Below are 13,427 nucleotides of genomic sequence, written 5' to 3'. Positions count from 1 at the left end.
TCTAAGAGGGCCATATTGATAAGATTTTGTGACTTAGTACATCAACCGTTGAAAAAACGTAAAAAATGAAGGAATAATCATTGTGCTTAGAAATAAACAAATCATTATTATGAAGATATAATAGGTTCATACAAACTTAGCATGAAACATGTAGCAGCAAATTTGTTTTAAAATGCTGGAAGAATAAAGACGCTAAAGAATGAATATGAAATCAGACACAAAGATCAAATCGTCTCAATGCAAGGGTGTTAGAAGGCAAAGACCAAAAAGCACGACAAGTTCGATTAAATCGCAAGGTTAGTTTATCAAATTCTTTGATTATAATTGGATAATCTACTAGGAATTCTCACAACTAAGTTATGCAGTCATTAGGCAGTAATATTTTAAAGTTTTACGCCGATTGTGTAAGGCAATAAAAAACAGACAAAAATTGTGGGTTATTCTCATTTCACTATTAATTCGTAATTATAGTAATTGTAACCAACATATTGTACACTCTATAAGTAGTATTACTGTTGGCGTAATTTAATTGAAATCGTAAGAGAATAACTATTTAATATTGCGGTACAATAACGTACTGACATATTTATATTTGATATTTTTAAAAAAATGACACCGTCGTGATGCCGTTGCAAATATAGAACCATACTGATTTTTTCTATTTTTTTAATCTAAATAACAATTGAGCTATACACAAATAGTGAATTTTAAAAATATTTTCCAAATTAAAAATACGCTAGAATTTGTGTATACTGTGTGAGGCGTAAAGATTTCTCATATTTCAAGTTAGCATTGTGTGTGCTTTGTCGTTTTCGGTATACATATTAGGTTAGATCAGGGATCTTTTGAGGTTTGTTGTTCAAGCGTATTATGAGAACACCCATTATGTGGTAACAACGTATATAGTATTCCATACACGCTTCGCGTTCGGTATTAGATTGAAAAACGATTTGCTATCTATTTGTTATTTTCAGAAAAATAGATCAACACTGAAAAATATGTATATAATTAAAACGCCGGAAAATATAGAAGCATTTAAAAAAAACCCATTGCGCTAAACCTACAAATTCTTTAAGAAGGATTCTGCATGCCAATTTAAAACTGAATCCGTACATAAATATTTTGGCTTAAGAATTTAATGAGAGAGATAATGTCAATTCCTTGATTGAAAAAGTGCAGAAATTTTTGAACATGTTCCAGCTACAACTGTTCCTCTGATTAAATCCGCGATTTGAAGAAAAAGATCAGATAGAAAATCTACGCCACTGAGATGATCAAAAAATAAATAAAAAATTCTATAAATGACTTTAGTAATTTATTGCCAACGATTGTTTTTATGTTTTACTAAGAAATATATACATTTTTTTATAGATGTTTTGTTGATTTTTTAGTGCTTCAAAATGTAACAGATCTTTATGTCACACTCTGTATTTAATACTGATTAATTTGAAACAATATTAAAAAAAACTATGAATACTATTTGATAAAAATATAAATTTGCATATTTTTATTAACATATTTATCAACCTGTAAGGTGAATTAATGTTGTTTTACGTTTTATACTATATAGTATTTATCTTATATGTATTTTACTATTATATGAATAATTTAAATTAGCAAAGACTTACAGTATGGATGATAATGGATGCAAATGTTATGATAATCCCTTTTTGTGTTTTAAGTTACCTTTATCTTAAACGTAATGTAATATTGTTTTAAAAATTAAATATTGTTAGGATTATTAGAAAAAAATTTTGTTTTCACTTACCTTTCGCTAGCGATGGAACTGTTTCTGGACATGGACTTCGGAGACATTTCGAAGTCCGAGTCCGACCGGTAGAGGAAGCTCTCCCTTCTCTGCGGCAGGTTCTGAAGCACCAGGCCTGCGGAAGGGGAGGCTGCGCCCTCCAGGGGACTCCGCCCTCCAACACCCGACCCATTTTCGACGTCGAAGCTGTGGAACAAAATTATGCAAATCACTTAATTTGCCAAAAGCTTAATGAACCGAGTGAGCACCGAGTGGAAATTTCGCATTGACGCTCAAAAACGAAAACAATGCAAATAACCGATATCAAAATTATCATCATTAACATAATGTATATATTTATATTTCACAAATGCTGAAAACACGTACGTGTACATATTTAGATTACAATTTGTGAGATTACCTCATATGAATTTCAGATAATTTGTAAATTAATTAGAATCTATTTAAAGCAACGCGTGTTTAGCTTCACTTCAATTCAAAAACTATGGTTATATTAAAATAATAAATGAATATTTATAAATATTAATAACGGTTTTTATATACGATTGAAAAACAAAAGAATATACAAGCTGAACGGCTTTTGAAATGAGCCGCCGAAAGGATCAGAAACCATAGCAATATAACATTAAATCGTTTATTTATTTTCAGTACCCAATACATACAGTATCGAAAGTGTATGAAAAAAATATAGTAATTTATCTTAACATAGTCACATTTAAAACAAAAACACAGTAGTAAAATAATAAATTAAGATAGCTATATAACTAGTAATAATTAAAACCGCATCAAGTCGCAAAAATCATTGTTTAAATTTTTTTTTAAGATTTGGTCTTTTAAATATTGTACCTTTTATATAAATGTTTAGAAGGTATGTATTAAGGTATTGTACATATTATCTTCATTTGTTTAGGTATGAGTGCTTATTTATTGGATTCTTAAACCATATGTTTGTACAAACAATATTTAAAAAAAAAAATATAATAACCAAATTCAATTTTATTAGCTTTACATATATTAAAATAAAAATTACCTGTATAAATTTAAAAATACAAATAAAATAAAATATTAACAATAAATCACATTAATAAAATAATTAAGTGATTACAAACTAAACTTATTTTTCTTATAAGTTATTGCCTTAATTAAAATTTCATATTGCAATTTTTTTTAAAATCTGTATCTAATATTACATAATTCTGCATTATCGCAATTACTACAAATTAAATTATTATAAATCATCACATTCACGAATCATACTTAACCTTTGGCAGGCGGAATAAAAAACATGTTATCCGAACAGGGGGACGGCTGGACCCCTAAGTATTTTTGCAAATTAACATAACAAAACCTTGTATGTAAATGTATATGCATAACTATGAAACACGTATTGTATATATCGAATATTTTTTGTATAATATTTTATTACATTTTATAAATATAAAAATAACTAGATATTTAAAATCATTATCAATAGATAAAATCAACTCGATGCAATTACAACATACTTTTATTATATTCTTAAAAATTGAAATTATATTTAAATTAAATAATATAAGTTATTATTATATAATATATAAAAATGGGGTACTAACATACCCCTCTTCGTACATAATAAAAAGCCAGCAAAGAATGTTTGGTCATTCGCTTAAAATTAAATTTAAAATTCACTTCAACCTACTTATATATTATATAATTAGAATAGAAATATTTTATAAGAATAAACACATACATATATGCATTAAATAACTTGATATTTGCCTATTGTTTGTATGTCTAAAATTTTATAAACTAAAGATATTTTTTTTCAACTTTTGTTGTATCAAGAAAACTTTTATTCCTCAAGAATTTTTTTTTGATTTATCGAGAAATTTTATAAAAATTAAATTTGTACTATTATTTTTAAAATGTATACAGCTACAACCAATAGTTTTGATAGAGATCTAGAAATGACTAAAAAGTAATTATACATTTTTAACACTTGAACTTGCCTTGTTTTTGCCTAGGTGATAAAAGAAGACACTCAGATAAGAAACCTTTGTGAAGGCGTTCGTGCCAGATGTTTGAAAATATGCATACTTTATCGGAAATCGAAAGTATTTGAATGATCAACAATTTTGTACGATTTTCTATTACTCTAACCGGCCGGCGGCTTTATCTTTACTTTGGTCATCAATAAAAATAAATCACGCATGGAAATCGGCAGTATGCAAAACGTCTTGGGACTATTTTTTTCGATAATATAAAAAGTTTTTTTTATATAGTTTTTGTAAAGTAGCAACAGTTGTTATTGATAATTGTCTCACGATTATTATTGGCAGCCAAAGGGGCTTAAATTTTTTGTTAAAACAATTTTGAGCTGGGCTCGAAATTTCAATAACAATTAAAGCGAAATTATATAAGCAAAGAAACCAGACATTGGTGTCATTAATTAAATATTTGCAAAATCCAGAATCTTTCACTAGTCGAGTCCATTTATTCATTAGAAATCTTCGAAGAAATTGAAAATTTATCATTGGCGCAATAATTAAAAAATATTTTTTTTTCAGACTTACAGAGAGTAAAAAAAACAACATATTACGAATTAATGAAGAAAGATTTCAAAATATTTAAAACAACGGACAAGATGATAAATAATTTACATTGCATATTTGAAGCTTTGTTGTCAAATAAACCAACATCAACGCAAAACTAGAGAAATTTTTTCAGAGTCGAAATTTTTTTAATAAAATAAAGAACAATGATATCTGATTTCACTTTAGATGACATGTGTTTTTTAAAGAGTTATATTAAGAATAATATGTAACAATGTATCTGTAATACTACATTTTTTCATTCTTCAAAATTTTCGAGAATTCTCGAGAATATTAATTATCATTGAGAAATCAGAATACCCAGTTACAAATAAGTAAATCTGTACTAATAAGTCAATCAGACATATTGAAAACGAAGAAATCGATAAAGTGCACCAAGAACTGCGAAAAGGTAGAATTCTTTTGCACGAAAATGCGCGATTGATCATTTAAAAGTTAAAATGAACTATAAAAATTGTATGTCAATAATAATCCACACATCCAAGCAATTCAACAACTTAAAACTGCCAAAATTTTATTAGCTCTCAATCTCTAAAATTTCACAGCACTAAAATAAATGGATTTAATTTTTAACTTAGAGAAATGTGATTGTATTTATCGTAATTATTTTCTTAGCAGCCAAATAATCAGAATCATCACGTTAAAAAATATGTACGTATGTTTTAGTAAATAAAGTCTATGTAAATATTAAAGCAAGGTTTAAAAAGTTTCTGAAACAATTTATGAATGAATAAATTTTACCGCTGGTAAATATAAATAGCATGGAAGCAAAAAAATTAGTAATAAAACCGTTAAGTTAACTATATCAAAAAATAATTACATACATTATCGCAAACAAATTCCATCTGTTACGATGCACAAAAAAGTCTAATACGATATGTATTGTACAAAAACAAAGAGTCTAGTTCCGCCCCGAATCATCTGCATAGGCTAAATTTTGAGGATTAGCATTGGCGTAAGATTAGACTTTTCCTTTGCTTTAATAGTATATAAGCCATATTTAATCACTTTCATACGAAGCTTTTATTACAGAGCTTTGACTTGGACCACTATTTAACTCACCAATCCAAACTCACACCAGGCAAGACCATGGAAGACTTTCCGTTTTGGTTTAGGCAAGCAGTTACAATGAATCTACAAGAGTTTATCACGATCTTTGGAACAACTAGGTGTGATTTAAAAATAATTTATTAAATACTTTGTATATTAAAGAAAGGGCTATTCAAAGATAATTATATATTAGTTTGAGGATTAAATGCCTATGAATAACTTTATATGCATCATAATCGCAAATAATTTATAAACTTCAAAGAATATTAGTTAGATCAAGTAAACGTCTACAAAATTGATTTATTTCCAATAGCCACACGATTTCAAAGGGATCCATCCGAAATCGGATTATTTTTCCTCCAAATCCGATACGCTGTGGCGTGTGACGTGTAAACAGGCTGCTCTGCGTAATTGGATTGTATCAGTCTCGGGTCCGCAAGGGTCCCAATTCTAAAATTAAATGAATCGATTGGTGTCGGTGGTTGATTTTGATGGAAACTTTGGATGTTTGCCGATATCGCACACACTCACTCGCATTACACACATATATAAAGTGTTTGTGAAACAAGAAGTGGATCCGGGCATCGTTACACCGTGTCAACAAGGGTATCCGTGTTCTACATCAGAGAAGAGAGCATGGAAAATTATTCAACCGTTTTCATAAGCCGTGTTCAATGTTGGGGAACGCTTGGTTTAAGGGTTGGGGGTTGAAACGACCGGAAAACTACTGCGGAATAGGCGAGTTGATTTTAAATGCGGGAATAAATGAGTCAACAAGAGTAAATGTGATTTACTGATTGAGTTCCAAAATACTGATATCTGTACTCAATTATATTCAAGGGTGAGTTTGAAGAATATTTCAATCTTTGCTAATTGTAAATAATGTAAATTGTGATTTTACACCTATACAATTTGCTATGATTTAGAGGTCCTCCTAACGACCATTTTGAACAAACGAAAAGAGGGATATCGTAAACGAATATTTTTATTGATGATGAGAAATATTATCCGCACCACCTTAAAGCACAACCGCCCAGAGACATTAATCACCCATAATCAACGCAAAAAACATTGGTTTGCAAGATAACACATTTCACCCTGCGCACAATACTATTGTTTTTCGACCCTTCGGTTAACGATCTCTTTAGTAAACATCTGGACCGTTTCTTTTTTCAGGCGAAAAACATTTCTTGATTATTCAAGAAGCGAAACAATTGCCTCGCAAGCATCCTCAACTGCAATTCGCTAGAGTTGTTTTGAACTAGCACTAGATCACAAAAAGAAAACAGTTAGGAGATGACAATAAGACAAGCCAAGAGACTGCATATACACAAAATACACCAGCGGATCGTCCAGAAATCATCACCAAAATACATTACGACGAATCCCAGCTGCTCCACAGACGTCACATCCGATAATAATACAGCTCGACATGCCAGCGAAGACTTTACGATTTTCAAGACCTGCCATTTTAACTCTAACACCTGATATCAGCATTTACATTGATCTATATATGTGGTATTTATATTTGTAAATAGGATTTTTCAGAATCTATTTGGCTGCAAAGTCACACTCCATTGACCTCAAAACGCGAAAATACTATTAATATTTAATTAAATATATACTACTGTATTACACTTAGGTTGCTGCCACAAAAACAAGATTTTATTTTATTTTTAGAAGCTCTGTTTTTGTATGTAATTATTTTTTAATAATCCACTATTATTTAAAATTCATTTTATTATATTTAAAGCTTAGTTGTGGTGTTTAAATTGTAGTTATTATGTAGATCTTGATATAAATACTATGAGGTACGATACTAGAAAGAATTTTCATCAAAAATGCGATTAAGATATAAGTGAGGAATCAGATTTTTATAAAACTTCTCTAAAAAATTACTTCTCTAAAAAACATAATTCCGAAATATTCAGGAACGATTTTTAGTAACGAAACAAATTTTAAATGTTTGATACGCCTGCACTTGTCACGTGCGGGAGAGCTGGATGCTAATATAAAAATGCAAAACGCAATTATAACGACGTAAAAAATAACAAAGTTTATTTATTATTAGAATTAATTAAGAGACTGAAAACGTAAGCTAATTATTTAAAAAAATATTTATAAAAAAAAAACAGTTTTTTTTATCAAAGTCATTTAATAATTATTAATATCATTCGTTATTTTCTAGCACATAAGCATAATTATAAACTATCACAAAATATTTTTTTGTAAAAAATATTTACATAACATTTTAAACCTCTGGATTAGTTTATAATGTATAAATTAGAGTGCTGCAAAGCAAAAATAAATAAAATACGAATCTCTTAAAGAACATATTTAATACTGCTCTTTTAAGACGCCTATTAAAATAACTTAATTATATAATAAATATTTATTACCATATAGTACTAAAAGTGGTTTTAATTATTTTTGTACCATAACCCGTTAATGAGATATTATAATTAAAAATAAAGATTAACTACACTTTAAAAACTTCCAAATTTGTATCTAAATAAGTTTCAAACTAAATTTTTAATAGTAAAAGTGTTACATTTTTTTGTATATTTAGCTCAGTTATAAGCATATTTTAAATGAAATTATAATATTCATGGAAGTTAAATTTTTTTTTTTTTTAATTGAAAATATTTGTTCATGAAGAGCGCAAATTCACGCAGTAACGCGGTTACGGGAATAAACGTGCTAGGAGCATATCTCGGACGCGCACGTGTCCTCATTTTAATATATTAAGCGTAACAAAACGATTGTTTGAATGTATTAATTTACCCGTTTAAATTAAAAAAAAATAGACATTTCAAAAATAATATTTAAAATACATAAAGTTAATGGTTCGGTATTCGAACTCTAGTTAGCTTCGGTACCTAGCGACAGTGAGAGACTGACAGCTATTATAGTATTATTTATAACTATAATATGATAAATAAAATTTAATACTGTAAAAAACTATTTAATATATAATAAATTAAATATTATTTGCCTATTTCTGCATAATAATATTCATTAATATACAATATATGATATAGTAAGTTACAATACATCAATGTTGCAAAAATGCAAAAAAAAAACAATTAAAAAGTAATTGTTTTCGATAATATAAATCTACAATTCAAACGCCATTCTCTTATGATAGATTAATTACTTAAAAACGATAATATTTTTATTTATGAATAAAAATTATTAAGCAAATATATAAGGTTTTAATAATATGATAAGATTGTTCCATTATTTATTTGGATGCATCAATCAATAACGATTAAATTCAATATGAATTTTAAACAACACAATAATAATCTATAAAGTTATTTATGAATATATTTAATATATTAAAATATAGCTTTATAAATTATTTTAATAAATTAACACTGAAAAATGGTGTATTATTAATTTGAAAGTATAAATTCGTATTGATTGAATGGCTTTAACTTTTCTTTTCATAATATATTCGCCTCGACGCAAATTCAATATTTTCAACCCGAATTCAATTACGAACTTTTGAAATCGACTTGAATTTATTCCTAGTCCGACTCTGCGCTCAATTCAGCATTGATTATATTCAGTAACCAATCCGATGTATGGATTTGAGCAATATTCCACATAATTTTCATACATAAAGATTCAATCAAAATTAAAAGTAACTTTTAATTTATTTAATGTTGCTTATTGATAAAAATTCTATAGGGTTCAAGTGTGTCCTTCAGCTTTTTAACTTAATTCGTATATTCAATGGGTGAATTTTGATACATTAGTATAATAATTCTATAGCTTATGGGTAAATATTTTTAAGTATACATACATTCTCACCGTTATTACAATCACTATATTTTTTATTTGTATTTTATATTGAAAATATGTTGTACTCATAATCATTGAGTGCGATGTGTTCCTATTATCTAATTTTTAACATAGTGATAGGGTGAGTTAAATATAATTAGACATTTGAAATAAAAACTTACTGTCTATGCTTAAACAAGTGTATGACTCCTAGACCAGAGGTCGCCAAAGAGTTGCTTCTCACTTTCCGATACAGTCGAATCCCTCGGTCGACTACGCGACTTTTTAAATTGTTTTCTCCCAAGTTTTCCATTTTTGGCTGGTTTAAAAACACATCTTTTCAGACAGATGTCACATATGTATGTGTGTGTGCAATTACAGGTGACGCCGAGTGTGTCGCACCGCTGGGAAATGACTGATTGGTACCTCGGGGAAATTAATGGGCACGTAGCGAGAAAGGTATGAAATATACGGTCGTGTGGGAAACTAAGGGCCATCATTCACGTATGATTGCCACGTGAAATGAAATATGAGCAATGCTCGTCAAGCACAAAGGGGTTTTGTCGAAGAAAACGGGTTAAGTGGTTTTCAGGCGTGTACCATTGTGTATTTACATAGGCGATGTTTTCAAAAATCGATTTGATGCCACTCGAGTGCGGATAGACTGTGATTCTTGTGGAAAAGTAAAGGAAAATTACCTTTTATGTATAGCTGTATTGAATTTAAATATTTATATAATTTATTTTAACCTAATTTGTGCTTACAATAATTTTTGACTTGATTTAATATAAGGATTTTTATAAATAATAAATAAGTATAAGTTAGTAATTTTTGTCTAAATATGTAAAAATATTATAGCTTAGATCAGTTAAAAACATTTTTAAGCCCTACTATAATTGATATAATATACTAGATTACATATCAAATACTCAATAAATTTAATACAAAAAATAGGTTATAAATATATTTTTTTTAATTGAAGTCATATTTATGATTTTTGTAAAAAACTTTTTTATTTTCACTTTTATAATTTTATATCAAACACTATAATAAATACTTGATGACTAATAAATTTATTAAAAAAAGTCTAATTTATATTTATTGATAATCTTTCGTTGCAACATGACGTATAATAAAAATATGTTATCCTTATCATGCACAGATGAATGAAATATTTATCAGAGCACAGCTTGAAATAAGGAATTCGAAAAAAAATTTAATAAAATTGTAAATTTTCTGTGGACACATAAAACGTAATAGCCTTTAAAACATTAGGAAAGTAAATAGTATGATTTTAAAAATAATTTAAAAAAAATATCTAATGCATTTGTATTCCACTTTATAATATATATATATATATGAAAATAATACCTTATAGTTTCTGAGCGGGGTACGAATTGACCCCATAAGTATTATTTTTGCGATCATTGCTAAGTGTTAATAATTTAACATTGAAATAGATCTATTTTATTTATGTATTACCAATCTGACCATTATGATTTACTACGTTTTTCTAATGCGACAAGTGTTCCCAATATTTATAAAATGATAGACACATACATACATTAGCTGATATTAAAAAATGCACTTATTATGTACATTACGTGTGTATTATATGTATATAAACTTTAGCACAACTATTTTTATTAAAAATTCGCATGAAATGCTTAATTATCTTATTTTTTGGCTCCTTAGAGCCATTGCCATATGTTCTCGAGCTTTGACGACTTGGCCGCAACGGCTCAGTAAAAGGAACGCAATCGCAACCATTTAAAACACTTTATAAATTGCAGTGGAAAATTACAGCAGTAAGAAATTGCCAATATTATCCTTAAGCAACTTTTAAAAGTGTTTGTTTCAATCTTAACGATCCTAGAAGAAAGACACTAAGTTAAAAAAATATTTCTTGTAAATATCTATAGCAATTTTCCTTCAAATTCTATCATGAAACAAAGAGTTCTTAAGCATGTAAGAGCCATATTCGAGGATGCTACAAACTAACGAATGTTTGAATAAAAAGCGCTCCGTATAACAAATGCGAGCATCTTCAAACTTAAATGTGTGTAATGAATTTTAATCGCTGCTTTAATGTCTATGAGAACTAAGATAAATTTGCATTTCTATGTTAAAGTATTTTACAGATCGCAAAAACGCGCTCCGCATAACAAATACGAGCATCTTTGACGCCTTACCATAAAGACGGAATAGCGTAGTCCATAACGTCTCAGATTAGTAACTCTGAGGTTACGGGTTCGAGCCCTGGCAACGGCGCTCGAATTTTAATTTCAATAAATGCGCTATTATTAGAAAAAAATTGTCTTTAGCTGCAGTGACATCTTTTGCTTAAACATTGTATATTAATTTATAATTATTAATATAGATGTCACCGCTTCCCAGACTTTCAGTCTGGTGGCTTAATACTCTTGTAATCATAATGTCTGATTGACTTAATCAGTTGGTACAGATTTTCCCGTTGTAACGCATTGGGCTTACGCCTGTCAGGTTACAAAAAACGTACTAAATATTTCCATAAGTTCTTGAACTTTGTTATAATCATATATGAGAAGATAAATAGAAAATCAAACAATGTGATATTTGACAATACTAAAAGATCGACCACATTGAGAGCGTCTTCAGGTATTTTTGTAAAGACAGCGAATCCGCATTTGCGAAAATACTTAGTTACACATTCAGATTATCAGCATATAATAAATATTGTGATGCCCTTAATAAAAAGGTTAAGGAACAGTCGATGCATATTGGTTCACTGCAATATTCCAGAAAAAGCAAAGTACTCGTCAATGAAAGATATTATTTATATGTGATAAATTGTGCGGGGTTTTCAATTACCTGCAGAATTTGTGACAACTAAGTCGTTATTAAAAAAAAAAAGAAAAATCAATACATCTCTAAAGTAATATAACACACAGAATTTCACACAACTATGGAAGAGAAATCTCGTAACCAAACAATTGGGTTATTATTTAGAAATATATGCACGAACAATCTGTCCCGTAACTCTTTATTTGGAAAGGACGCGCGCTAGCTAGATTAATTATTCTACCTTGCGCCTAATACAATTGTTTTTGTACCACATCTATAAAGTTTCTATTTCACAGCGTGAGCACATTTCGTGGATGTGACTAAAACGTGATGCAATTGTCTCACAAACATCCTCATCTGCGATTCGCGAAAGCCGTTTCGAACCAGTACTATAAAATATGTGACAATTGTTCACAAAAGTAGACGCGTTGAAAGACTATATAGTAGCAGATCGATCAGAGAGAACTGAAAAAATTCCAGCTGCTTTACTGTAATCACAGCTGACAATAATACAATTCGACTTCCAAGATTTGGCACAATATTTACACCGTTAGAGAGTGGCATTTATATTTTTTCTATATATGTGGTAAAATATATGTTATAAAATAAACTTTAACCAGCTTTATTAGCGTCTATTTTGACTGTAAAACGCAAAAGTGGTGAACTCCGACGTGATTCAATGCCGAATATTGATTATATCAGAGATTCGATACTGTTTTTATTTAGCAAAAAGTATTTTGTATGGCAATAATATATTTTTATGTTTGTCTTAAGTGCAGAAAAATTAAAAAATATATTTGACTTATATTTGTACGACTAAATTAAACCGCTTCTTTAACTATATAATTAAAATATCAGATTGAATAATTGTGTGAGTGACTTAATAATTTACTGAATCTAATTTAAAAGCTAAATAATGATATTAAGCATAATCAACCGTTTTGAATCACTAATCGAAACGCATGTAAACAAACTTATATTTTATGACTCAAATACTCAATAAATAACACTAACGCCCCATTTGCATATCATTATCACAAATTAATTAAAAAAACACCATTCATTCAACACGCACAATTTCTTTTAGCATAACGCTGTCGCAAATAATTTATCCTCAAATGTTTGCATACATGAATAAATAAATATAATACAAAACACGTCAGCGTCGTCCATTATAATTAGTATCACTCGCGCACCAGTATTTAGAATAAATTAAAAGCATTAGTACATAAACGAGTTTCATTAGATCGATCTGCAGCATCCAGCAGCAGCTCATTCAATTAACTCCGAGCGCATCTCGCATCTAGATCTCTAAAATCTATTTATATTGAAGATAAAAATAAATGGGAATAACAAATCGATTCATCAAGATAACGATCGGACAGATAGAGTCGAGTTACTGTACA

The 13,427-nt window shown here is 28.8% G+C and overlaps 1 protein-coding gene across 1 annotated transcript in view; it reads right to left on the bottom strand.

Annotated features, from left to right (window-relative positions):
- The window catches only part of LOC148230184 (uncharacterized), a 66,289-nt gene that overhangs the window by 14,121 nt on the left and 38,741 nt on the right, over positions 1–13,427 (bottom strand). Inside the window, exon 4 of the mRNA XM_088198732.1 lies at positions 1,769–1,954. Coding sequence (XP_088054858.1) covers positions 1,769–1,954 — 186 coding nt within the window. The remainder of the gene's footprint in view (positions 1–1,768; positions 1,955–13,427) is intronic.

Source organism: Plectrocnemia conspersa, unplaced genomic scaffold (assembly GCF_051122295.1).
Source record: "Plectrocnemia conspersa isolate PC_06_02 unplaced genomic scaffold, ASM5112229v1 ptg000011l, whole genome shotgun sequence".
Lineage (NCBI taxonomy): Eukaryota > Metazoa > Arthropoda > Insecta > Trichoptera > Polycentropodidae > Plectrocnemia > Plectrocnemia conspersa.
This window is presented reverse-complemented; position numbering and strand designations above follow the sequence as displayed.